This window comes from Pocillopora verrucosa, chromosome 14 (assembly GCF_036669915.1).
Source record: "Pocillopora verrucosa isolate sample1 chromosome 14, ASM3666991v2, whole genome shotgun sequence".
In the NCBI taxonomy this organism is placed as follows: Eukaryota; Metazoa; Cnidaria; class Anthozoa; order Scleractinia; family Pocilloporidae; genus Pocillopora; species Pocillopora verrucosa.
This window is the reverse complement of record NC_089325.1, coordinates 20,982,346-21,008,830: the sequence shown is the minus strand read 5'-3', so window position 1 is coordinate 21,008,830 and position 26,485 is coordinate 20,982,346. Positions and strand designations below refer to the sequence as shown.

General features: G+C 38.9%; 2 protein-coding genes across 3 annotated transcripts; one reads left to right on the top strand and one right to left on the bottom strand.

Annotated features, from left to right (window-relative positions):
* Window positions 1-1,243: 1,243 nt before the first annotated feature.
* LOC131770025 (uncharacterized) lies at window positions 1,244-9,883 on the bottom strand. Its single transcript, XM_059085741.2, has 3 exons — window positions 9,681-9,883; window positions 6,216-6,982; window positions 1,244-5,665 (listed from the first exon to the last, which is right to left on the bottom strand). Exons 2-3 carry the CDS (start codon window positions 6,922-6,924, stop codon window positions 2,298-2,300), a joined length of 4,077 nt encoding a protein of 1,358 aa, XP_058941724.2. The 5' UTR covers window positions 6,925-6,982; window positions 9,681-9,883; the 3' UTR covers window positions 1,244-2,297.
* A 148-nt stretch (window positions 9,884-10,031) lies between these two features.
* On the top strand, window positions 10,032-24,510 carry LOC131775675 (pre-rRNA-processing protein TSR1 homolog). Of its 2 annotated transcripts, none has more exons than XM_059091793.2 (25): window positions 10,032-10,162; window positions 10,583-10,653; window positions 11,600-11,686; window positions 12,393-12,502; window positions 12,944-13,022; window positions 13,377-13,493; window positions 13,782-13,852; window positions 14,604-14,643; window positions 15,108-15,335; window positions 15,468-15,545; window positions 16,112-16,268; window positions 16,774-16,946; window positions 17,710-17,736; window positions 18,239-18,312; window positions 18,470-18,562; window positions 18,887-18,958; window positions 19,272-19,344; window positions 19,705-19,756; window positions 20,195-20,253; window positions 20,373-20,435; window positions 20,988-21,071; window positions 21,986-22,091; window positions 22,559-22,699; window positions 23,063-23,137; window positions 23,339-24,510. In XM_059091793.2, the coding sequence occupies exons 1-25, from the start codon at window positions 10,051-10,053 to the stop codon at window positions 23,503-23,505; spliced, it is 2,409 nt and encodes an 802-aa protein (XP_058947776.2). In that variant the 5' UTR covers window positions 10,032-10,050; the 3' UTR covers window positions 23,506-24,510. The 2 variants fall into 2 exon arrangements, with proteins under 2 accessions (XP_058947776.2, XP_066017631.1); XM_066161534.1 differs by having other exon boundaries at window positions 16,771-16,946.
* Window positions 24,511-26,485: the final 1,975 nt, after the last annotated feature.

Genomic DNA, 26,485 nt, shown 5'->3' with positions numbered 1-26,485 from the left:
TATTTTCATTCATTAATGAAGTCGGCTTTTCTTGTCAGTAAAGGGGCTATTGTGTTTATATGATAAACAAATTAATACATGGTTGCTTTTAGATATGGAATTTCTCTTCTCGTGTTAGACTCGAAGAGAAATTCCATATCTACACGCGCTCAAGTATTATTCTCTATATCTCTAGCCACCTCCATTTCGGCAAATAAGTGTTAATTTTCCTTCCTTGTTTTTGTATTTTAGAATAGCGAAAGCTCTTTTAGTAACTTTACGCTATCTTCTACCTCGTGTAGCTAATAGTTGCCGGTAATCTTGGATTTTAGATTTTTCTAAAATTTTGTGATCACTATTAGTACTTCGTTTTCCTTAATTAAGGTCATGTGATGATTCAAGGAATGTTAGTTTAGTTTCTCTGTAAGGGATTAAAAAGTGAGGGAGACAAGTGGACATTGAGTGTAACTTGAATTTTCTTTTTTCTCTCTTAGCGACCAGCCTCAAGAGATATTAACTTTGGCTCGAATTCCTGTGGGTGTTACCACTCAGTTGCAAGTTTCTGGAACAATTGACGATCGCAGTCTGGAGACAGAAGAACATCCCCAAGAAGAGGAAAATGAAGACGTCAAGTCTTTTCAACCTACGACGATTGTACGTTTGTTTGAGAATAGTTATACCGAGGGTATGATTTCAATTGTGAATAATGATGCCCATCGATTTAACTTAAATAGCGAATACATTATTTAAGGGAAAAAAAAGTGGAAAATGGTCGGTGGTCTGCTGGTAATGTGCCAGTCAACACATCCTAAACATTTTTTTTCTCATTTTCTCTACCACAGGTGCTTAGCGATAGTGTTCAGACTCAAGAATGTATGCAAGCGTCAAGCTCTTAAAGAAGACGAACACGAGTACGTCAATCAAAGAAAGACCTCGGATTACATAAATATGCATATGCATCTCACCGATTCACCCGTTTCTAACATATCAGTCGACAATTCTCAAGCTTATACACCGCTTACAAAGTCTAAAGAAGATGACGATGAATACGTCATTCCTTTAGAAAGTTCGTCGCAGGCTTACAAGAGGAGCGAACCTTCGTATCTTTCTACAGGTACCGAAGCACAGATTAGATAAATTTGAGTTCTCCAACAAACAACAAAATTCAGTCAATTTCAGCAATTGGAATGGGCCATCAAATTGAATGAAAAGAAACACGAAATAAGACAGTAAATGAAGTAAGAGAATTTAATATCACCGGCAATACTAAGTAAATATAATGTTAAAATACAGTCGACTCCCATTATTGCGGACACCCTCGGGGGGAAATTTAGTGTCCATTATAGCGAGAGTCTGCAATAGAGGGGTTCCAGAGAAAAATAAATTATTTTGTATCTAAACAAATGAAATAATTTGTAATTTGGTAATTTGTAATTTTTAGTCATTTTGAACTGTAACCACACAAACATAAAGTTTCTAACGTGGTCTCACGAACCGGAAAAAGATCCGGCCGCAAGCAGGAAATTCTCATGTTCGCACCCAATTGAAGAATGGTTTCTTTATTTTCCTTCATCGTAATGTCGCTTTATATTCTGTCAGTCAGGATTTTTGGAGGAAAAAAGAGGGAAAACTCTAGGGAAAGAGCATGAAAGTGTCCGCATTACCTTGAAAGCGAGAGTCCGTACTAACGGGAGTTTATTTCAGCCATTTCTTTGTACATTTCGCTGGAGGGCTGGCTGTTGTCAGCAGTGATGGGTTGTCCGTAATAACGAGGTATCCGCAAGGCGAGAGTTGACTGTAAGATGACTTAAAATACAAATACAGATACGTGAAATAATTGTCAATAATCAACACATCTTACAACGATGTACAGGAAGAAGTTCTCGTGGACTTTTTACAAGCTACATGTAGTGTAAGGCTGTTAATCAATGCTTATATAACATTATCAGGCTCATCCTTAGACTGACCTTCCGACGAATCTTATAGGCAAAAAGACATGAGCTTTAGGCTGATCTTGAAGAATAAGACGATATGTAAGATTTATGACGACACATTGTTGGATTATAATTTTAAAAAAACCCTGCAGTCACTAGATAAGAGTTTGGTCCTTGTTTTGTCCTAAGTTGCCCTGCTTTGGCTTCATTTTGCTTGAGAATCAAGAAATTCAGAGAAATCAAGCCTAATTTCCGCAGATATATAATATCAAAATATCTGGGCACAGCTAAAAGCATGATGTGCCATTTCTACGAGCGCAACTGCAAAAGCCTCCTTTGTATGTAGGAACGTTAACAATATGCATTGTTAAAGTAATACAAAATTCACGTATCCTCATTAGTCGTTAAGGGGTCGAGCGTCATTCTTCTCAGTTCCTCTCTCATTGCGCCCGCCCTTAGTAGAGAATCATGTGCCAAGTGTTCTGCTCCCAATGCTTCGTACGTGCGAGCAAGCAACTCTAATGTAGTGGCAGTGGCGGGATGATCACCCAGAAGGTCGCGTCTAAACTTTTGAGCCTCCAATAGTGAGTCTAGTGCTTTGCTGTAATCACCCATTTTATACTGAGCCTCACCAAGGCAGTGGTAGGTGAGTGCAGTTTCCCGATGTGCACCAAGAATATTCTTTCTCAGATTTAAAGCTGACAAAAATGCTTCACGAGCCATGAAGAGATCACCCATTTGGCAATAGATTGATCCTTGTAAATGGAAAGATGTCGCGGTCTCCTCGTGTCCAGGTATCAAGCCAAGTCGAATGCTCAGCGCTTGCTGGCACAATGTAAGGGCTTCTGAACAATTTTCAGATTTCAAATACGTCAAGGAGAGGTTATGGTAACTAGACGCAGTGTCTAAGTGGTCCTCAAGAAGATTTTTTCTCATCTGAAGCGCATTCTGAAATGGTTGCAGGGCAGATTTGTAATCACTCATCTTCAAATATGTAATCCCCACTCGTTCAAAACTGGCTGCTGTAAGGACATCTTCGCCTAGGTGTTTCATCCTTAATTCCAAACCCTGGCTATGTGCATCTCTAGCCTTTGGGAAATTCTCCATAATGAGATAATTTTCTCCAATTTGGTAATAAACAGAAGCGGTATCCAAATCATCGTCCAACCGTAACTTTGTCCGTACATTTAACGAGCGTTGAAGAGCATTTTCGGCCTCGGTATTCCTACCTAACTGGAACAATACACAACCTAGTCTCATGAGACTAAAAGCCGTCTGAACATGATCCTCGGCTTTTTCTTCTCTCTTGCGCACAGCCAGGTCATAGGATTCCGCTGCTCCTTGGAAGTGCTTCAATAAAACCTGACAATGACCGAGTGAGTCTAGATTTCTCGCTAATTCTAGTTTGCTAAGCCCAACGGATACATTTTCTAAAGATTTCAAAATACTTCCGAGAAATTCACACGTGTGCTTGAGGTCATTTAAGCTGCAGGTATTAGGGCTTTGGAGTTCTTCTGAAATCTTCACTCTGATTTCCAAACAGCCAAGCAAAGAATCAAAAGCTTCCCCGACCACATTGTCATCACTGCTGTGGCTCCAATCAAAATCATCTCTTAAGAGTTGCACTCTAATTTCTAAGGCCTTCTTAAAACAATCAAGTGCTGCTGTCCTATTCTCCGCTTTCTCATGCGCCAAGCCAAGAAAATGGAAATTTCTAGCAGCGTCTCTACTATTTCTATTTTCTTTGTCCAGGTAGTCAGTAATAACTTGGAAACCTTGAGCCGCTTCCTTAGCAAAGTTCATGATTCGTAAAGCATCACAACAAGATTCCAAAACTTGAAAAGGAAGAGCTCCATTCTCAAATAACCTTTTCAATATCTCGTACTGTTTTAGTAAACTGGTGGTCATCAGCGTTGCTTTCCTCTGGACTTCAGGATTAGCGAAAACTTTGTACAAGCTCGGCAGCAATTTTGCTATTAATGCAAACATAGTTGCATCCTGCTCAGCGACACTAGACAACTCAGCGCTTTGGTCTATTTCTTCTACTGGGTGGCTCATCATTGAAAAAAGGTAGCGGATCGCTCGACTCGACGACTCTGACTTAAGGCTCTCGACGCGGCACAGGTTTTCGAAATATGCTATTCTTTCCTCATCCTCTTTCGTCGTGTAGTAAACTGCTAAAATATGGTTGGCGAGTATTTTGAGAATTTGCTCATCACACCTGCCGCTGCTTAAAAGATCAACAGCAATCTCAAGAGAAGATACACCTTCGTCGAGGTTGCCACAAAGAAGTTGGTAGACACTTCGATAGCATAACATCTTCCCTGTCCAGGGCTGCGCTGACTCGTCCCAGACTTGACTACGTGCGAAAAACCAACCCAAGTGACCAAATGCTTTCGCAGCTTTTAACGCATATTCGTCGCACAAGTTTCCCTGTTTCTTCGCCTCTTTTAATGCTGTGTCGTAAAGATCGTGAAATAAAAACTCTTCATGACATAGTAGAAAGTAAAGGAATAGCTCTCCAGTGGAAATAGAGTCTATCACTTGTCGATAAAGTGCTTCGCTTCGTGTACCATGGGCTAGCGATGACATAATGCCATCCTGCTGGCTTCTAAAAGCTGCAAAGGCTTCAACAGAATTCCCCGTAAGAAACTGTTCATTGGCTTCTGCGAAACAGGAGACGTAGTATTCGTGTAAACGAAGTTGTGCTTCGTTGAATGCATTCCTGATTTCGTCGTCTTTTGAGCACTTTTCAGCAATGAAGGATTGAAGGAGGGGGTGAATAGAGAATGACTCTCGATGATTGTGGTAATTAATAAGAGATTTCTGTTGAAGTGACTTTAGGAATCTAGTCGTAACTCGAGTGTCTCTTGCACGTAGCACGCTTGTAGCCTCTTTTATTCCAAAGAAACCTGGAAAAACGGCCAACGAAACAAACGACCTTCTTTCATCTATTGCGAGTCTTTCGTAGGATTTGTCAATTATATTCCTCAGCCGTAAATCATTTGGTAAACGTTCATCGTCCAAGACAGCGACCACTGGGATAATTCTTAGCTCCTTACACAGCTTCGTGGCTGAAAAATTTTCTTCCTTGATGATGCCGCACATCAGCTTCATAGCAAGAGGAACCCGGCCGCAAGCCCTCACCACTCTCTTGCAGTCATCATCTTGAACATCTGGTAACAGGAGTCTTACTAATTCAGAAGAGGAAACTTCATCCATTTCTTCCACTTTTACCACGGTAATGGCAACACTATGGTGCAGATAGTCCATTGACCCACGCGTAGTGAACAGAAGGCGAACAAGATTGCACTGTTCCAGGATCTCTTGTGTTACTTGGAGCATGTCATCTCTCAGAGGCCCATTCCCTGATTCGAGTACATCGTCAGCATTATCAAAAATCACGACAAAGGGATCTCGAAACTCTCGTAGGCATTGAATCACTGTGTGGAAGGGTGAAAAGTGTGTTGCTTGTTTATTGGTGCCTGCGAAAATGCTTAGCAACTTTGAGACAATCTCCTCTTTGCTTTTCACGCCACGAACAGAGATGAAGTACGTAGGAGTATTTCTCTCACGCAAGTGATGTGCTACCTCGATGGCCACTGACGTTTTCCCAAATCCTGGTGGACCCCAAATGTTGACTAGCCGACTGTCTCCTGAAACTAATGGATTTAACACGGCGTCGCATTCCAGTTCACGACCAACGAAAAGCGGTTTCTTATCTGGAAGACAGGATATGGGAGTCCCAGAACCTGATAAGAAAGACATGACGAGGAAAAGTGATAGTGAAAATGAATTCGTATGGTCCATTTGTAGGAGGCTAAATAGCAAAGTTTAATGTCTTCAAGGCATCAATGTGTACTAGTGCCTAAACAGCTACTATCCGGCCATAAAAAGTTGACATCTGATCCGATAACCTCGCCTATTGAAACATACGACACAAGCCGGACCACAACAACGAAATCTAAGTCCCTTTCAATATATGGAGCAGCGATGGGTGTAATTTAATGTCATCAACTGGTTTGGCTTATGGCCAAAACAAATTGGCTTCACTAAACTCCATGACGAAAATCAAACTGTTCAAAAGTCTAGGAGCTGGCCTGAAGGTGTAGAGGGGAAGAAAAGGTCCAATAACTTGACTACTGCTCATCATGAAAGGATGGGCAATGTGTCTAAAAAAATTCTAGAGATTGGTCTCTATAGTACCTTTCGCCAAAGCGTTCAAGGCAAATTAAACAATAATTATTAATTGAGCATGGAATCCACAGATTTCTACAAGTGTCATCTCTGACTGAAGCTAACCTGTTGAGTCTCGTTCTCTTTGTAGAGTTTGTTTGATATCTTTAAGGGTATTCTCAATTTCTTCAAGCTTAGTGGAGGTATCCCGCATTTTCTTTAAATCCTCCTCCAGTTGTTCCACCTTAGAGGTAGGAAAGTCTTCTTCTGCCAGGGTGCCAATAAAGTCCAGCTGAGAAACGTCATAACTGATTGCTTCGAAGGCTTCTTTGGCTAACTGAATATAATGATCAAATGTTGTTTTATCAATAGTTCCCGTACCAGTCGAGTGGAAGAGGGTATTGCGTAGCAAGCGGAGTTGATCTAGTGCTAACGCAAATGTTTCTGCATCGTCTCCGTATGGGCTTTGAACAGATGGATGAAAGGATCCGCCAGAAATCCCACGGGGTTTTACATACTTATCACTCAAATTACGAGCGATTCCATCGCAGTATACCCTCGAAAAGCTTTTTGCAAACAGGGTGGCCTGCAGAAGAGCTGTGCAGTCCCACTTTTTAAAAGATAGATCAGTTGGAACCTTGGTCATCCCACCTTCTTTACTGAGGAACATCCCTCGAACATCGGGGGAATCGTCCCACAGTTTGCAACCTGGAGTATGGCCATGTAAAGTGTCCCACATGTTAACAAATGCGTGTCGCAAAGCATTTGGAAATTCGTCAACAATGATGGCACTGAATTTGAAAAAGTTGAGTTGCTCAGCCGTAAAGGTAGACATAGTCACTGGGTTGAGTATCCTTTGAGGTCCCTCAGCAAAATAGCAGCAAAGGGAAAATCTATCACAGAAAAAGGAAAGTTAAGGGTTTTTGTTAGCTTTTCAATTTGTTCCTGTGGTCATGCAAGATTCTTTTCTAGAAAATACAGAGTATGATTGCTACTGTATCGTGTCATTTACGTAAATTTATCGTAAGTTGTATTCGCAAGTAGAAATAAATGAAATGAAACAGATCATGCATCATTGTCTTATAACTGCCAACTGTACCATACCAGCCGCCCAAAGGGATTTAAAAATATAGTAATGCATGTTCATGATAGGAAAATTTTTTTAGGAAATTCTTCAATGAAAAGGAGGATGGACGCATCCAAACTAGTTGCTGGATACTTTAATCTCTCTAATCATTCTAAGCAGCACATGGCATTCTGCGGCCTTTTCCTTACATCTAGGCAGTTCAGAAAGTCGCAAAACTCTGGAACAAAAATTTTTCTTTCAAATCGGCACCCTTAACTGCCCACGGTATCAACGAATGCTTTTCATTCAACTAATTTATTCTTGTTTTTCTTGTTACCATGTTGCCACCAATAGCGTAGCTCCATCTTCTGCATGTAAACGCACACACAACCCACAATTCCTCGATCGCTCGGAAACGTTAGCTTAGAAACCCTTTACAGTGACGGCCAATTTACGTTATCAACTCAGTGGATAAAAGCAAATTCAGTACTTTTTTATACTCCCCCAGCAGCAGTACCACTGTTTCTTAAGAAATTTACCCATTCACTTATAATCTCTTCTAAACCCTCTTGGCTAGTATATACCCGAGGGTTATATTTAATCTGTTCTATACCCTCTTGGGTAGTGTATATCTGAGTGTTATTTTTAACCTCTTCTTTACCCTCCCTACACGGCAGACGCGTAAGACGATTTTCACACCAGTGAATTTGTTAACAATGACCTTAAATGCAATAACGGTGTTTTAGACCAGCTTCTCCCCTGTTATGGTCGTTTTGGCAGGAGTGATGTCTTCGGAAAAGCCAAAAATGCCGTTCCAACACCTTCGCACATAAAAGGTCATTATAAGAATAGTTGCATTGCGCCGAAGCTTGTAAACAGAGAGGATTATCTAATCAACACAGTTTCTGGACTTTAAAAGTTCTGTGTAAAGAAGGGTTTGCTGGAGTTAACCTTAAATAGGCTTAGGTGTTCGATCATGGAGGCGAAATCGGCTTTACCGGTGCCGCTTTTTTGGCTATTTTTGAGTTTCTTCATTTTACGTGTTTTAAAGTGTTCCTGTTATATGTTTCTGTAACATTTGGTCAGGACTATTTGTGAACCTTGTGTTAATGATTTACTGTTGTCTTTTTTAAGACATTTACTGTCTCTACAGAGAAAATAAGCTTAGCGTACTGCCTCAAAGGTTTTTTCGAATTAGACCCGTTAAGTTTGTATAAAGCATTACTCTGGACTCTTGTTTCTGGAAAGTGAGCGAACAAAGTAGAGTTGTATCTTGAAAATGATTAGAAATGTAATCATCAGAAGTTGCGGTTTTTTCCATTTCATTCGAGGGGAGCTTCATTAACCTTTCTGTGGCGATTATCGGATGTCCTGGAATGTTCAGCGAACACCTCATGCCACCAAGAGGCGTCGAACCTTGGCTTGAATTACTTATGCAAATTAGCTGGCTGAACATTGACTGTGCAGCCAGCTAATTTGCATAAAATTAATTCCGACGCAAAGCTCGTCATGTTTGAATAAACATTTTCACTGTAACGCGATGATCTTTGTTTTCAAGCTTTTTCAAGCTAATGCTTTCGGTGAAATTTCCGCACAGCCCCGTACTTTTTAAAACAAATCTGTTTTCCCAATGGCAATGTATTGTTTTTGTAATTGTTTTCATAATCCAAGAACTGAATGCATAATGTAGGATGGGGCTGTGCGGAAATTTTACCATGCTTTCTTCTGCCTGCAGCTGAAAGCAAAGTTCTAAGTCTTTTGCCCCGAAACGATACACCACGGTACGGTACACAGTTTCTGTGACAGCAAGTCTTTTTTTTTTTTCCTTTTTAATGAGCGTAATTAAGAATGTGCGTTAGAGAATTCCACGAAGTTTATAATTTTGAAAAAGGTCAGGATTGTTCTTCATGTGTGAAAGTGTTACAGCCTCTGTTGCATCTAGTCGCCACTATCTACATAAGCTATGTTATGTGTGAAACATGGAAAAAAATCTCTGCGCACACTCAAATGAACGGACAAAAAAAGGGCTTAGCCGCTATAATGTGTCTTTTGAAAACATGCATGTGGATAAATGACCATAAGCAACTTAAGTATTGTCTACAGTTTAAAACCTGAAACATCGTAAATTGCGTGACTTGCACTGAAATCGGCTACCATTTACAACGCGTCTTCGGGGTCAAAATTACGATGCAAACTTTATTTCTCTTTTAATCACAAGACTTGCCTTTTTATTTACGATGTGATTCGAAACCAGTCCTCTTTTTCAAATGTTTTGAAAAGGCATCTGTTGCCGAGTCAAATTAATCATTTACTGCCCACGGGCCCATGCCATAACATAAACCATCACCTTAGGTATTATGTTTCCCATGCGATCGAAATTATCTACGACTGCGATCGCGTTATTGATTATGCTTCGATTTGATGACCACATAACGAGCTAGAGAAACGTAAGATTTCTTGTACACATGATAGATTGCTTTGAAGCGGGGACCGGGGTGTGAACATCTTAAAGGGAACACTCCTACCTCACTTGGTTCGTCTTGAGTTCGTAACATTAAAAAGATGTTCTGAGAATCCCATCCAATATACAGTTTCGCAGACCAAAAGCATTACTTTGTAATTGATTGCTCGTACTAAATATGCTCGTTGAACGTGAAGCCTTTCTCTTTATACGACGGATGGTACACGCAGGAAACAGGATGATGATTTTTTCAAGGAGAAGATGTGGATCGAGACCATATTTGCATAGGTCTGATACCTGTCAATCTTTTCTCAGTCGTGATGACCCAATCCCTTCTAAGAACACTATATGACCATTACACTACATATTTTTCACTTGTGAGCATTCAATCCTAGTCAGCGGTTTCTCATGCAGCACGTGTTGAAACAAACAAAATGGCTCTTGAAGAAGGTATACGACATAAATCAGGCCCACTAAAACAGCAAAATAAAACACACAAACACGGACGGCACAGGAGCAAGAGCGAGGTTGATAAGACTAACAAAGGTTGTATGTCAGTTTTTTCAATAATGTTCCGTGAAAACTGTTTTTCAGTGCTTGTAGAGCCTCAGAAATGCTTTCTTTTTCTGTTAAAATTAATTTGTGGCCACAATTATTAAGTTGAACAACGATAGCATTTTCTGCAATCGTATTGTTCTTTAAATTCGGTCTTCGTCGATAAGACTCGCTTAAAGATCGTTTCTTCGTATTATATCGATGAAGTTACGATGTAGCGTTCTAACATTGTACATGCCTGCAAAGCATACTCTAAGATTATGTAGATTATTATAATTAAGATTGTTAGTAAGACCGTATGATGGCGTTATTTGTTCTGCATATACGTGCAATAAGCCCGTGGGTATGAAGCTTACGTAGACACCTTTTCAACTTACGTCAACGTCTCTAACATACTGTGTCCTCGTTCAGGCCGTGTTGGAATCAAAGTGATTTCAAAGAAAGTTCGCCAAGCTGTTGGGAAAACCAATCGTAGACACCAGGTTGGTGTTATTTGTGTTTAAGTGAACTGTGCAATATATTTCATTAGGAAATTGTTGCTATGATGAATTGCTCCTTACTTCAAGCCTATCGCTTCCACAAGTGACCAAAACAGAATTTCTCCTTACAATATCTCTACAATATCAAGCAGACAAGTGATGTGATTAAAGTAACATGAATAAGGCGATCAGTTGATCGCTTACCAAATTCTCCAAATTATTATCTAAATTCTCCAAACAGAAGAACTTTATGGTAGACAAAAAGGAGAACAACTTGGGAGTGAAAGAGTTGAAGGATGTATCAGGCAACTGGTTGAGTTTTATGGATTTTATTTAGTGGCTCTCCATTGAATGAATTCCCTTGTTGTGCTGTTTATCTTGCCCCAGAGTAAATATCTCAGGCAACTGGTTGAGTTGTATGGATTTTATTTAGTGGCTCTCCATCAAATGAACTCCCTTGTTGTGCTGTTTATCTTGCCCCAGAGTAAATATCTCAGCTGCCCCTTTTCTTGCACATAAAGTCAACTGGTCTGGTAATTACCAATTAACCCTTTAACTCCCAAGATCTCATTAGTGATTCTCCTTACTGTTTGCCATACAGTTCTTGGATGGTAATTTTGAGAATTTGGTATTTTGATCAATTAATAATTCCCCAATTGATATTTTTTTTTATTCTCATGACTTGTCTACTGGATATTGTATTGATATTGTAGGGAGAAATTCTCTCTTGGTCACTGATGGGAGTTAAAGTGTTCAGAGATTTCTGTCCTTAATATTTATTTGGACTATTTATTTTCAATCTTATGACTTGTATTAAATGGACCACCAGCAGCTATGTTCTGCCTTTAGTCTCCATTAACAGGACTGTGCTCCAGCAAAGCTGGACTGACACATGGACATGTCACTTCCCTTTTTTTATTGAACAAGTTTTTGATTTTGTTTTAAACAGGCTAAACAGATAAGAGTTAAAAGAAGAGAGGAAGTATTGGAACAAAAGAGAAAAACAGGGAAGCAAGGAAGCCCTCCTCATCTTATTGTGAGTGTCATTTAAGAGAGAAATGTCAGGAAAGTTGTAGTTTGATTCGCTCAATTTTTGTTTGTTATCATACCTACTGTATAACTTCTGTTGAAGAATAGAAAAATTTACAAAAAGCTTGGTTGGAAAAATTTTTACGTAAGGCAAAATTTAAACCATCATGATGAAAATTGTAATATAAAATATTATCATTCATTTAATGTGTATTACATGCTTGTATCTCCACATGATTAAGTTCATTTTAATGTTTCTAAGCACTATATATGACCTTATACGTTGGCAAATGTGCATGTACATGTAAGGACATAAATTTAAATTCTGCTTGAAAGAAAAATTTCAAATAAACTGACAGCAGGCAAATTATTGCAGCAGAATTATGAGATTCATGCTCTTATGTAGTAGTCTCGTAAAAAGAAATAATACATGTATTTGTCTGGTTATTTTGGTTTTAGTAAGAGTGTGCATGTAGCACACTGAGAGATATTTCAAAGTTGGCCAAGTATCATTGTGGGTCTTAATTAAAATTACACACATGATTACCTCCTAATGCAATCACACAAAGTTTATAGCTATAGCTGTTCGTAAGGTATTTGATTTCATGTTTTAAAGATGAAAGCGTTTTTGATAACACAAAACTCCAAACATTTTGCAGACTGTTGTCAAGAGACCTGTAAATAGTAACTTTACACTTTTAAATTTCTGTCAGGCAATTGTTCCTCTGTCATCCAATTGCGATGTTGACCAAGCTCTTAAATTGCTCACTGAGTGTGACAGCGATGGCTCCCTCTGTTCCACAAGAAACACTACCACCCTTGTGTGAGTGGCTAAGCAACCATGTACAGTAACTCTTGATAACTACAATTTTTAGAGTCATACACTTAGAAATATTTCACCAGACTGCAATCTAGAATTAGAATAATTTCATAATGGTCATCCATATTATTCCTCAGTGATTGTCCACTTCTCTTCATGTTACTGATACAAAATAGTATAGCTATAAAAGTTGAATTTGATGCTTCATTCAGAAGTAGTGTCACAAAAATTTAATTAGTTCATATTATTGCCAAGTGTTCAGCTTGAGCTAAAGTTTGTTACTCAACTTTTAGCCTTAATTTGTTACAAATGCTGGCATGTAGTATATGTATGTGTTATTTTCTTGACCACATTTTTTTTTTTGTGGGAACACTGCCCCCAGGCTTGGGACTTCAGACCTCAATTATTAATAATGCGCATTCAATTCCTCTTTCACTCATTCAGTTCACAGCAGCTGAAGCAGCGATTTTCTTTTCTTCCATTGAAGTATGGGGACCTGTTTGCAGTTTTGGATGCAGCAAAGGTTTGTTACATAATTTTTTTTAATTAAAATAATGATAGGCCCCTGGGGTAATTTCCTAAACACCATTTACAGAATGCTGTTGATTGATATGGTGTCACTTGAACCTTGAGGTGAATGGTGTGGTGATACACTATTACATGTAGCAAATAAAGTTCTCATAGTTGAACTGATTGATAATTGCAACCAGACATATTTTCAACACATTTTCTGAGAATTTGCTATATGGATGATGCAGGAATCTGTATATTCTGAGACATTTAATGTTGCCATAGTTGATATTTCATGGTTTTATAGTTAGGTGTTCATTATTAGATGATTGACAAACTGACAAAAACTTATGTTTTTCAACTTAAGGTTTCAGATTCTCTTCTGTTTCTTCTGAATGCCACTCATCCACTGGATTCCTTTGGTGACAAATGTCTATCCTGTATATTTGCACAAGGCTTACCAACATCATTCCTTGGGGTTCAGGTAGGTACATTTACTTTATGTGTGTTAATTTTTTTTTTTTTTTTTGACTTGCGGGTGTCTTCACAGTATGTAGGAAAATGTTTTAAGTCACTGTTCCTTGGACTGTTTGCACATTACAGTGGAGGGATAGTTTGCATGAGGAAAGTCCTGGAGAGAAGTGTTGTTAGTGACTGTACGTGTAAATGAAAGTTTGACAAGGTCAAAGGACATCATTATCACTCTACATGTACTCAGATTTTTGAAACATCACTCACTGTCACCAATGTGGATGTGTACAATTTATTCCAGGGTCTGGAGGAAGTGCCATCAAAGAAACGAAATGATGTAAAGAAACACATACAAAAGATAGTAGAAAAGAGGTACATGTCTGTCAGTACTATGCTATTTTTGATTAAAACCTTGTTGATCTCATTTTGATAGTGGTCATATACATGTAACATACAGGTGTAAAATCATACACTTAAAATATCATTTGGGGTTGCCATAATTGGTTTTACTACTATTGGGATGTAGCTTATACTAAGTAAATCAAAGCTGATGAGGTGTATTGAACATGTTTTAGTTTTGGTACAAATATATCGATTTAGGCAAGCCTAAAAGCGGAGCTCGCATTTTTTTTCCCTGCACGTCTCTTCAACAAAACTAAAGCCCCTACTATGGATAAAGTGTGTGGTAATATTAATGGATTTTCATTCGCAACTTCTCCGTGTCTGTGTAGAGGACTGATTATAAGATAGTGCCCATGGTACAGTTGGCTGCACATGCTAAAAGTAGCACCTTGTATGGTTAGTCGTACGGTTGTACAGTCATACATCCAAATTTTTTCGGCTTGATGGGTTACTACTATTTTGCATAATTATGGGGCTACGCTCTGTGAGCTCTGCTATAATTGTACAGTGAATGTGACAAATCTACATTTTTAGGGTCAATTGTACTTGTATGCACTACTTGGTATTACTTTAGTTAACACTTTAGTGTTCAGTCAGTGATGTACTGTATGTAAAGTTTGAAATATTTGCCTTTGCCTCTGAAATTTGTATGCAAGGTTTGAAATCTTTGCCTGAGGTCATTAAATGAGCTGGCATGCACACTTTTTATTTCTTTTTTCAGATTTCCCAGGGATAAAATTCACAACCTTGAATCCTCACAGGTGAGAATACACTGACAAAACACTACAGTACATGTACATTGCACATCAAAAACTTTTATTAGGGAGCAGTTTACACATAAGGGCTGCTCATCACCTGACTACTTTTTCCATAGTACCTGATAGATTGAGGTAAAGTAATACTCAAATGTTGGATTTCTGTTGTCATGTATATTTCCCTTTTTTATTCTTTGGTTTTTTATTCAGTGGTTTCTTTCTTAACCCTTTAACTCCCAAGATCTGATTGTTAATTCTCCCCTCTAGCTGCTACACATTTCCTTTTAAATGAGTTTGGAGAATTTGGTGTTAGATCAAGAAAAACAACTCCTATATGATAAGTTTCAGTATTCTCATTACCCATTTGCTGGATAGTGTATGGATGTTATAGGGAGAAGTTACTTCTCAATCACCTCTGAGAGTTAAAAGGTTAACACGTATTTTACTTTTGCGAGATCATTTTCTCCTAGGATGCTCTTGTAGCACTGAGATTGATATCCAATCAGCATCAAAGAGTCATCCATTTCCGTGATATACGTCCCCACCTTTTAGCTGAAAGTACAACATTTGAACCCAACAGTGAGGTGACAGATGTCCCCAGGGGCACCCTGAAGGTGTGTGGTTTTGTCAGAGGGAAGAACCTTTCAGTGAACAGGCTGGTTCATCTGCCGGGATATGGAGATTTTCAAATGTCACAAGTAGGTATTCTAGCAGGGTACTTGCAACAATGCTTGAATATAATTAGTATTTCTAAAGGCCTCGTAGAAATAGATCATTTGTATCGCGCTTATCAACAAATTTCTTTTACACTTGTTGTCTTCGTTTCATAGATTGATGCTCCCGCAGACCCATTTCCGTGGCAGAAAAGAAAAAAGTCTTCAGGTTTTAGAGGGGAATCAATGGCTGTGGTAAATTTTTGTCTTTTTTTTTGTTCCGGCTTAGTACTTTGTTTGTATGCTATTTTGGTTGTGCATGAATTTTTGTTAAATTCATTTCGCGCACGTAGCTGCGTTTCCTTCAAATTAATATTTTGAAATATCGAACGTTTTAGATCTATTCTTTAAAACGTGATAGCATTAATACTATGGAGGACGTAACACAAAACTCATTCTATGTAACCGTGGAGGTGCATTCTTTCCTCTGTCCCAAACTCTCTTTCATATATTATAACACATACTCTGTACACTCTATCGGTCACTATCCTCTGTCTATCGTGAGATTCCTCAAACAAAGTAACAAAGTAAGATCTGAATAAAGTGCAGTGATGGACAACAAAATGCTAAAAATGCCATATGCTATTTGAGATTCCTCAAACAAAGTAACAAGATGAGGTTTGAATAAAGAGCAATGATGGGCCACAAAATACCATTTTCGCTCAAGAAAAGTAAAGAAGTGCATTGTCGTGATATCATAGTTGTAGCATAATCCTTTGGAAGTTTAACTTTTTTTATTGTATTACCGCACATTATTGCAGGATACTGAGGAAGGAACAACTTCCATGGATGAAGACATCAAGCTTATAGCTCGAGCTGACATAGCCTTTCAGGAATCACTTCAGTCGGAAGTCGAGCCTGACCCGATGGAAGGAGAACAAACATGGCCAACTGATGAAGAGCTGAGGGAAGCGGAAGGTCTGGTGTGACAATGATTATGTTTTATACAATAAAGAGAGATCGTCCTTTTTGATGAATAATGCATTAGACTGACCATAAGCGATTGCCCTCGACCAAAGTGAAATCAACTGAAATTAAAAGCCTAGACGGCTAAACCCTCTTTTGGAGTTAGAATGAAGAACGAGCCTCTTAAAGATTTTGCAAGCGCCGAAGCTTATGGAAACGCCGTTTATTTTCCGCACTTTTTTTTGCGCCTCTTGGGAACTTATAGCCATTACAGCTACAGTGTAAGGTATTACAAAAGGACCACCGGGATATGACGGCACATTCCTCGCGGGCGATTCCGGGAAAGCCTGTAGTGTGCGAGAACCAGACCTTTGGCGCCGTTTCCTCAAAATTTACAAACTATTTCAAGCACAAAGCATTGAAATTTACATTGTAATGCTTCGTATGCTTGAGCATTTGCTTTTTAATTTGTGTTTTGACTCGCAACTATCGCTGCATTGCGTTTGATTTTTAGCAGAGGCCCGCCAAGAAAAGAAAGTTGTGAAGAGGGTGCCCAAAGGAACCTCTGACTACCAGGCCGCATGGATCACAAATAGTGATGATGAAGAAGGCCCGGATGATGACGACAACGATGAAGATGACGACGAGTTTGAGGAAGAAATGGAAGGCAGTGATAGTGATGATTCCATGGTAATATGCGCTAAAATCCTTTTTTGGCGGCAGTCATCTATGCTTCCAAATCTTGCTCCTGTTTAACCCTTTTCACTCTAACATCAGTGTGCATATTCTCCCTACCGTTTTCCATACATTTCCCATGGGGCTTTGTAAGTGCAGCTGCGGTATAAATTGGTTCCCTTGAACCAAACAACCTGTAGCGATTCTTGGCTTGGAACGTGTTAGGCTAGGCGCGGAAATAGCTGGGGGCGTGCGTGTCTGTCTTCAAGTCATTGTCTGTTCATAAACTGTTTGGTACACTTGCAATATTTTCTGGTGATTATTATTGACGACGTATTCCTCTTGAACCCTTTTGGAACTTATAATGTGTGGCCATTTTTCCGGTATAGTTGTGTAATCTTTACAGAACAGCAAAACAGGAGCGTCCACATTAACAACAGCAATATATCAACGGCTATAACGACAACAAAATTTACTCAAGCAATAGACCTTTTCCTCTTCGTACAGAGCGTTACCTCAACACGAGGGGGTTGGGAGAATTCGAGAAAGTTATGGAAACCTTAGGCGCGATAGAGTCCTTTATTGGTTTTGTAAAAGAGCTCCAGGAAACAGTGAAAGCGTAACGGCACAACCATGTTTACATCCTCTCATCCAAACACACCTAACGACTAATGAGAGCGCGCGTTCTATCTTTAGTATTTATGAAATCTTTTAGTACGCTATGTAACTTGCACGTGAAGGTTCTGATCGCAGTGTCGTCTATTTCATATCTTTGCAGCGCAATGAAGACGAAGAGTACGAAACAGTAAGTAAAAAAAGCAATCATACTATTTTTCCTTTTTCCTACTCTTTACTGAACGATAAGTTTTGGATTTTTGGGTAATAGTCATTTAAAAAATAGAAATGAAAATTTTTCCAAGAGTTTTATGTACAGCTGCACGTAGTTAACATGCTAATCTACGATAGTATCCGTTTGATCCCTACTCAGGGTCATTTTGTAGCGTTTTTGGTCATGAGACATGGTTATCAGACAGTACTTTACGTAACCAGGCTTGTTTATTGGGTACCGTCGATCTCTCCAAGAAACCAGACATACAACTGAGGGGAGGGGGGAGGGTTGGAGCTGTTTATGTTTGCTGGCACCGGACTTCTGGCCCACAAAGAAGACGTACCGGCACTTCCAGACGTATCCCCTCACTCATTTAAAGCAAATAAGCTACAGCAGCTAAGCTATTCAGTCTTGAAAAATAATGTTTTTTTCTCTATTTTTGAAAATTTACACATAATTCCCTGTTTCCTAATTTTAGGTAAGCGTCGCTGCTACGGAGACAGAGGACAGTAAATACGATGAAGACATTGATGTAGATGAAGAAAGAGGCCAGTAAGTGCTAAAAAAACTTTAATGAAATAAATAACACATTCAAGAGCTGCGGTTCGCTGTTCAGTATTATTCATGAAGGTGTTTAGTGCATCGCTGTATACTAACAACTCTTTGTAAGATGACCCAATATTTGATACAAATAAAAATTTGTTTCCAGATTAGAGAAAATGCGAGCGGAAAGGGAAAATGAAATGTTTCCTGATGAAATGGATACACCAATGGATCAACCGGCACGCGTTCGATTTCAGAGGTAGTGTGTAATTAAAAAAGTGGTAGACGAGCTGTTCTTAATACATCTTTCCTAAATTCTGATGCGTTGTCGCAAAAAAAGTCTCCTGATCCTTGTCGGAAACACCAGAGAACTTGAGCAAGAACTTACTCGAATGTTCAATTCTTGTCAATTAGCCAAGGGGTCCAAGAGTAGCATACATTTGACTCAACCGCAGAGATCCCCAAAGTGATTAAGTATATATTTGCCGAACAGACGTAACATGCTCTACAGCTGTACTTTGCCAGTGCTTATATAGTGTGCTGAATAATTGATTGGATCGTTCTTTCTCTTGCTTATTTACAGATACCGCGGTCTAAAAAGTTTCCGTACTTCGCCTTGGGATCCAAAGGAAAATCTTCCATCGGATTATGCAAGGTACGTTGCGAGCCTGCACCACCTGGCAATTTAGGTACGATTTTCAGAGTGGGACTTAGTAGTATTTTTAAGAATGTCAGGTTTTGATTTCACTCGTTCGCCACTTTTCGGATGGGTATGAAGTGTACATGCAGAACAGTTTGATCTTGGTCCTCTTTCTCTCCTTGAAGCTCTAGATGTTTTTCAGCGGTATAAAGGAGGCCCTGGCCTTGTCATTTCGTCTGTGTTAAGTTTAGGTGATTTTAATGAACGTCAACACGTAGTTGATTGTGATTGCACTTAACTCGTTATTTTGCATAAATTATGTTCACAGAATTTTTCAGTTTGAGAACTTCAAACGAACAAAGAAACGAGTCATGGAAGAAGATGAGGTGGATGGCGCACAGGTATACCTTGGTTACAGTTTAACCCACCATGCGGTAGCCCGTGTAACTCATTAAAAAACCAAAGTTATAGTCGTTGCCCCTTAAGAATGCGATTCGTCCTGTATTATCATTACATTAAATCAACTAGAAAGGTGCTGAAAACACACAGTTGTATTAACTAGTGCACGTAATTTTGATAAAACTCCAAATTCTGCTCTATATTTTGCCACTGAAATGTGTGATGTGACTATGTATGCTGTGTGTATTGTTCTAACGCGCCATCTTTTTATGTAACCAGCAGTGATACGTTAAAATTTTTGATATCAAGGTTTTGCTGGCAAGTCTTCCTTCATATTTATGTTCATATCTTTATTATTTTAGCCTGGATGGTACGTGACTGTTCACATTTCTAATGTCCCGCGGGCGTTTATGGGTAAGATTAATTTGGAGTCAGTTTGTTGTTGATTTTTCAGCGATTGTTTTGTAAATTAAAAAAATAAGAATTAATTTGTTTAGCGTTTAGCGTTTAGCTTTTTACTACTTTGTTAAGTGAAGTTTTTCTTTATTTTGATTTTAACTGAAGCGTGGGGATCAGGGTCTGTTACCTGGGACTTTAAACCCAATGATTTCGATCACTGAGTTAAGTGTTCTTTACACCAGTTGAATATTTTTTCCCATTCATTTTGACGATACATCTCCACCCAGTTTCAGCGTAAGTGAAGTGCTTCAGAAAGTGACCATATATTTGTCTTTCAATTTCTTCTTGGGTTATTCTTCTACTTCCGGCTGCTTTAAAGAGGCCGAGGGTATTTTTGAGACATAACAAACAAGATTGTTGACTTTGCTCGCTATATGCATCTCCTTTCTCCAGATTCACTTGACCCCAGTTCTCCTCTGGTGATATTTGGACTTCTTCCACACGAGCAAAAAGTAAGAATCGCCTTTTTTGAAAACTCAGACAAGCCAATGTTGCTTGAGTTTTTGTATCGGTTTGAATTCTCCTCAAATACTTCTTGTTAACTGATATTTTGCATGTTTTCTTCTTTTAGATGTCCGTGGTCCATTTTGTGCTCAAGAGACATCCAACATTCAGCGAGCCAGTGAGATCCAAGGTTTGTTTTAGCATGTGGCTTTGTAGCTCAGTTTGTATTAACACCCAATTAGTATCTGAGAGGCCTGGGTTTGAATCCCGTCGAAGCCTGAACTTTTTCACGCTTCTTCTTTTTTTTAAGTGCTGAAATTGCAGCTCACCCGCAACTACCATTGCATTACGTGAACTGTCTTCAATAAGCCCCTGGAAAAAAATCCAGTGTAACCCAAATTTTTCAATTTGATTTCTTGCAATCTGTGTCAACTTTCACGTTAGTAAATATCTCCGTTCCTCTACTCTAATGTATTTCCTCTTTTTTTTTGGATGTTTTCCCTTCAAATGGAAATGATGACAAGTGTTTTTCCCTTCACTTTATCGTTACCATAGCTCCAATGGCACTATGCTCTCTTCCTGCACGGTGCTCACTTAAACGTCCGCCTTCCACCTTCAGTCCACTTTGTACGTGTGCAATGCAGGCTGGTCTTTTCTTGGAGTTGTCTTTTTCTTTTGCTCTAGAACAATGATGTAGACTCTTATGTGGTATATTTTTATGTAAACGACTTATCACCTCTAGGAAAGATTGATCTTTCATTGTGGCTTCCGAAGATTTACGGCGTGCCCCGTTTTTTCCCAGCATACATCGGGAGATAAACACAAGGTATGACTACGCTGATTAACTTTTTGATATGCTGTTGTTAATTTAAGTATATTTGGTGTCAAAGAGCTAATCAAACGATAAGAATGATACCTTCCCTGACCATTTGACGCCCAAGAGTGACTCGCATCTACATGGAATTTCTCCTTACAAAATCAATCCCTAAGTCAAACATAAGGGTCACAAGAATAAATGAAATGATCACGAACTAAAAAAATCGCTAGATTGTCGAACAAATTCCCTCATCAGCGCCTTAGGAAATATAATAGAGAACAGTATGGAGAATATAAATGCTGATGTTAGGGTGAAAAGTGTCAAACTGATTTGATTTCGCGTGTGACGCTTCGTTGCGATTCGTGAACGGAGAACCTGCTTCTTGCAGGAGAAGCATTTGGGGTTCCTGCTCGTGTTGCCGAAAAATAGAAGGGAAAAAAGGAAAGAAATCGTGCCTTAATAATGAATTTGGAATAAACTGGCTTTCATTCATTCATTCAGTCAGTCAGTCAGTCAGTCAGTCAGTCAGTCAGTCAGTCAGTCAGTCAGTCAGTCAGTCAGTCAGTCAGTCAGTCAGTCAGTCAGTCAGTCAGTCAGTCAGTCAGTCAGTCAGTCAGTCAGTCAGTCAGTCAGTCAGTCAGTCAGTCAGTCAGTCAGTCAGTCAGTCAGTCAGTCAGTCAGTCAGTCAGTCAGTCAGTCAGTCAGTCAGTCAGTCAGTCAGTCAGTCAGTCAGTCAGTCAGTCGGTTTGGAGGACAGACAGGCAGTCAAGTAGTTAGTAATAGGTTATTAAGGTACTCGGTTCACGATGAGGGCTTCGATCAAAGCAATCACAATTCTTACTACCTTACTGCGGTGTCGTTACAGGAGTAAATTTTCTCTCGCGACCGGGCTGACTGAGTCTCTCTAATATGTTTTCTTTTAGCTTGAACGTTTTATGCCTCAAGAAGGAGCATTTGTGGCGACTTTGTACGCACCAATTATGTTTCCTCCAGCACCAGTCCTCGTGTTCACACAGGATAATCACACAAGTAAGGCTCAAGGTCACAAAGTTATATATTATACTATTTAATTTATATTTCCATTAGAAAATACAGTGTTCTACACCATGAGTGAGTGGTGACGAAAGATCCTCTAGTAAAGATGGAGAAAATTTCATGTTTAATAGTTATCTTGATGCAAGCTATTATTTTCGCTATCGTTGCCTACACCGTGCGTGAGTCCTCTTGTTGGAAAGATTATACAGAAAAGTCATAGTCTTGATGTAGAAATTTTTTCATGTTCGTCTTCCTCACAACACAATTCAGTCTTCTCTATCCTTTGTCATCCTCGGTTTCCTATTTGGTTTGTTTATTTCTCTTCATCTGATAAACCTATTATTTGAAAGTTGTTAAGATAAATCTCCACGTTGGTTAAAAGATGTCAATCACTTTGTTCTTTGTTCGCGTGCGGATGTACCTCGTGTTATTTTTCTTAATAAAGACCGATGTTTCTTTAGGTTGTCATACCTTGGTTGGTACAGGATCATTGTACAAAGTCGATCCGGACAGAATTGTTGCTAAAAAGATTGTGCTTAGTGGACATCCTTTTAAGATCAACAAACGATCAGTAGTCCTTCGTTACATGTTCTTTAATAGAGGTGAGTGCTGCTGCTGTTATTGAACGCGAAGTCTGCTACTTTGCGACTTCCATGGAAATGAATTTTTTGGCAATCTGATTGTAATCTTAGTTTTGTATGAGGACAAAGACTGTCTCAGTCTGAGTGTAGAGTTATTCTTAAGTTGCCTTTTTAATGCATCAGTTATGTTCTTTTATTTTTTTTTTCTCTTTTTGTCGTGCGAGGAAAATTGTGCGCTTTTTTTTCCTTCACGACGCTAAGATTTTATATCGCTAATGAATAATTTGTCTTTCGCCCATTTTGTCTACGCCTATTTTTCTTTTTTCGTCGCGGACCGAATTTAGAAATAGCGCGACGTTATTTGCCATTCTGTGTTTATTTCAGAGGATATTCATTGGTTCAAGCCCGTGGAACTTTTCACCAAATATGGGAGAAGAGGTCATATCCGGGAACCTTTAGGTGTGTCTTGGATGTAGCAGTTTACAACAGTGGTGCACTACATTTAACTGTTTATGTTATTTTGTTGAATCAGATGCTATGTTGTTTTATTCCTATGTGCAATTTTTACTCTTCCTTAAATCTCAGTTGATAAGTGCTACCACTCCCCTTCCTGGTTTTCAATCATTATTCCAGCGAATTAACATTTCCGTTTTTCTGCAGGGACACATGGTCACATGAAGTGCGTGTTCGACGGAATGATCAAAGCCCAAGACACTGTCTGTATGAACTTGTATAAACGGATTTTCCCAAAGTGGACATATGAGCCCGCAATATTACCACCGCCTGTGGAAACACCAAAGGACATTGAGGACGCAATGGAAACTTAAAATATTGAAAACTGACTAGTTTTTGGTGATTGAAGTTTTCCTATCGAATGACTACTACAAGGAAATAATGTGCCAATATTCTCTGCCCTATTTTGATCATTAGACGCGATGTCCTATCAAAACTGAAGCGCGTTTCTGTAATTTCTTCCTTTTAATTTGTGCTTCAGTGCTCTACGAGATCGCCAATCAAGTTCAATACTTTTTAATGCTCTCCTTGGATTACAGCTTTTTACATGAGCCGCGTTGTTCACAGATAAATGAAGTGAATCATATTCGGACCTGTAGGTGATTACAAATGATAGAATTATCTTTACAGGTGAGCAGCAATTTAGGAGTTGCAGGGAAAGAAGCCTGAAAAAAAATTAACTCTCTCACTCCCAAGATCTCATTAGTAATTCTCCTTACTGTCTGCCATATAGTTCTTGTGGTGTTATTTTGGAGAATTTGCGATTGGATCAACTAATAATCCCCTTATTGATATTTTTCTTTATTCTCATCACTTGGGTGCTTGACATTGTATTGATATTTTAAGGAGAAATTCTATCTTGGTCGCTCATGGGAGTTAAAGGCTTCGAGCGGTTTCTTCTTTGAACATTTGGTTACGCAAAACAAAAGAAGAAGACCAAAATTAAAGGAAAAAAGTTGTAAGCGTACAACTGTGATGGTACTTGCACATCTTGTTATGTCATGTAGCAATCGCGAGCTTAATTGGTTCTTTGTATCCATAAATCTTCAAAGTTGTACAGAATACCTGATGGAGTTGATGTCAGAGCGGACTGAGATTTTAAGCGTTGTTCGTATAAAATCAATTTACCGGGTAGGGGTATTTTGAAATACGTCAATGTTTTACGAATTTCATAATTTGGTATTTTAACATTCAAGTTTTAATCCAGATCCTTTTAACCTGAATTAGATGTGCTGTTGTGAAATGGAGGTAAAATTGAAGGTGGCGATGATCGTAATAACCAATGTCTGGCGTTGATTAAAAACTATAAAAACTATAAACCCTCAACAACTAGTTTATGAGTCGAGCTCGAGTTGTGAGTAACAGGTTTCACAATTAGTAGGTAAGTGTTTGGAACAATAGTCCATACTCAAATATTGTGCTGGTATGGAAATCACTTCCTTTTGACCATTCCTCTCTTACACCAGGGATTACGTCTATAAACTTCGTTGAATTTCAATTCAATGCTACCTTTACATGTGAATAGAGAGTGTTTGTAGGTAAGGGGGGGGGAGGGTTGGGGTATTTCTCTCTGACAACTTAAAATTGCTTCATAAATTTTCGTCGAAATGATCTGAAGACAGGGAGGAACTTTATATATGAGTGCTGTAGTTACCGACGTACAATATCATCATTGCAAATCAATATTTAGTTTTCATACTACTTCTTGAAGGTACTAATATCCATAACGTAAATTATATGTACAATTAAAAAAAAAAGCGTCCTCTAATTCAACGCCCCCTCCTTTTCTCCTGGAGAGGGTTTAAATCTCATTCAGTCTCCACTATGCTACACGGGGTATCACTTTGGTGTAGCCAGTGCAAAGGGTTATTGTGTTGGCGAGGTCCTCAGGAAGCTAAAGGATGTTGGTGAAGAATTTGAAGTGAATTAATAGGATTGACGGATTTTAATGACAACTTCGCAAAGCTGAAGCTGGGGAAGTGCACACATGAATACCACGCACATATACAGTGGAATCCCGATAACTCGAACCTTCAAGGGAAATTGAAAAAGGTTCGAGTTATCGGGGTTGAAATTAAAGAAAAACGTTCACTGGTTTTTTTTTTCTTCCTTATTTGTACAGTATATATCTTAATCAAATTTAATTATAAAGAAGTCGAGTGAAAATGGCACAGTCAATTACTTCAGAAATCACAACGTAGCGTAAGTAGATTTTTAGGCCTATAGTACACTGTTTGTTTTGATTGGTCACGTATTAACAGATGTGGTTCGAGTTATCGCTTAGGGTTAAAATATGTCGAAAATGATCCGAAGGGAAACGAAAATTGCTTCGAGTTAGCGGGAGGTTCGAGTTATCGAGGGTAAAATTGCAGTAAATGTATATCGGAAATCACGCGGATTTTAGTTAGAGTTAGCGCGAGGTTCGAGAGAGCGAAGGTTCGAGTCATCGGGATTCCACTGTACCTTTGTCTCTGTTTACTAGAAACAATCCCCTTGCTCTGACCCTCCTCTTCCTTCCCCCTACTAATCCTTAGTCTTACTTACAAACTGTTTTTGATATGATACTTCTTACTGGAATAATGTACGCGTGTTTTCGTAAAGTACCAGCTTTTTCTGTTGAATTTTTTTTATGATTCAACAGTGGTCAATGGTTTAGCCTAAACTGGGCCAAAATCGACCACATTCATTCCCAGGACTACCCTCACTCGAATGATTATGCATGATCACATGTTACCCTCGGGTTCAAACAATCAACAATAAAAATGATAAGAGAAGTATTAGATCATTAGGCTCAAAATTTTTCTGGTGGAGGACAAGGAATCTTCGTAAACCTTCTTTTCAGTTTTAAAATCTACATCCTGTATTGATTTTATGTCTGATTTCCGGAAGTTTTGGTCAATATCGTCACTGGAAAGTTTCCAAAATGTCAGATTGCTGACTTCCACCTTATACTTTTATATTAGCTGCACTTTCATCACAGAGCACGTAGAAAGGTGTCTATCAGATTATTTTGGCATGCGAGTCGGCTAGACTCGAGCATTTTCCCTTGTTAAATGTGCGTTTGTACCGTTTTTGTTGAGGGACATTAGTTCTTACATAATTTTGCCGACATCAGAACGGTTGTGTCAAAGTTTTGAATCAAAGCCGGCAAATCTTTCAAGGAAATTGGTTGAAAGCACTTGCGACGGAAGTAATACGGATATTTTTTCAGCTTTAGTGCACCGAACAGTTGTGCACTGAAAATTGTCGGATAATTGGTCAAAGATTTCCAATAATGTTTGTTTATTCAAGGAA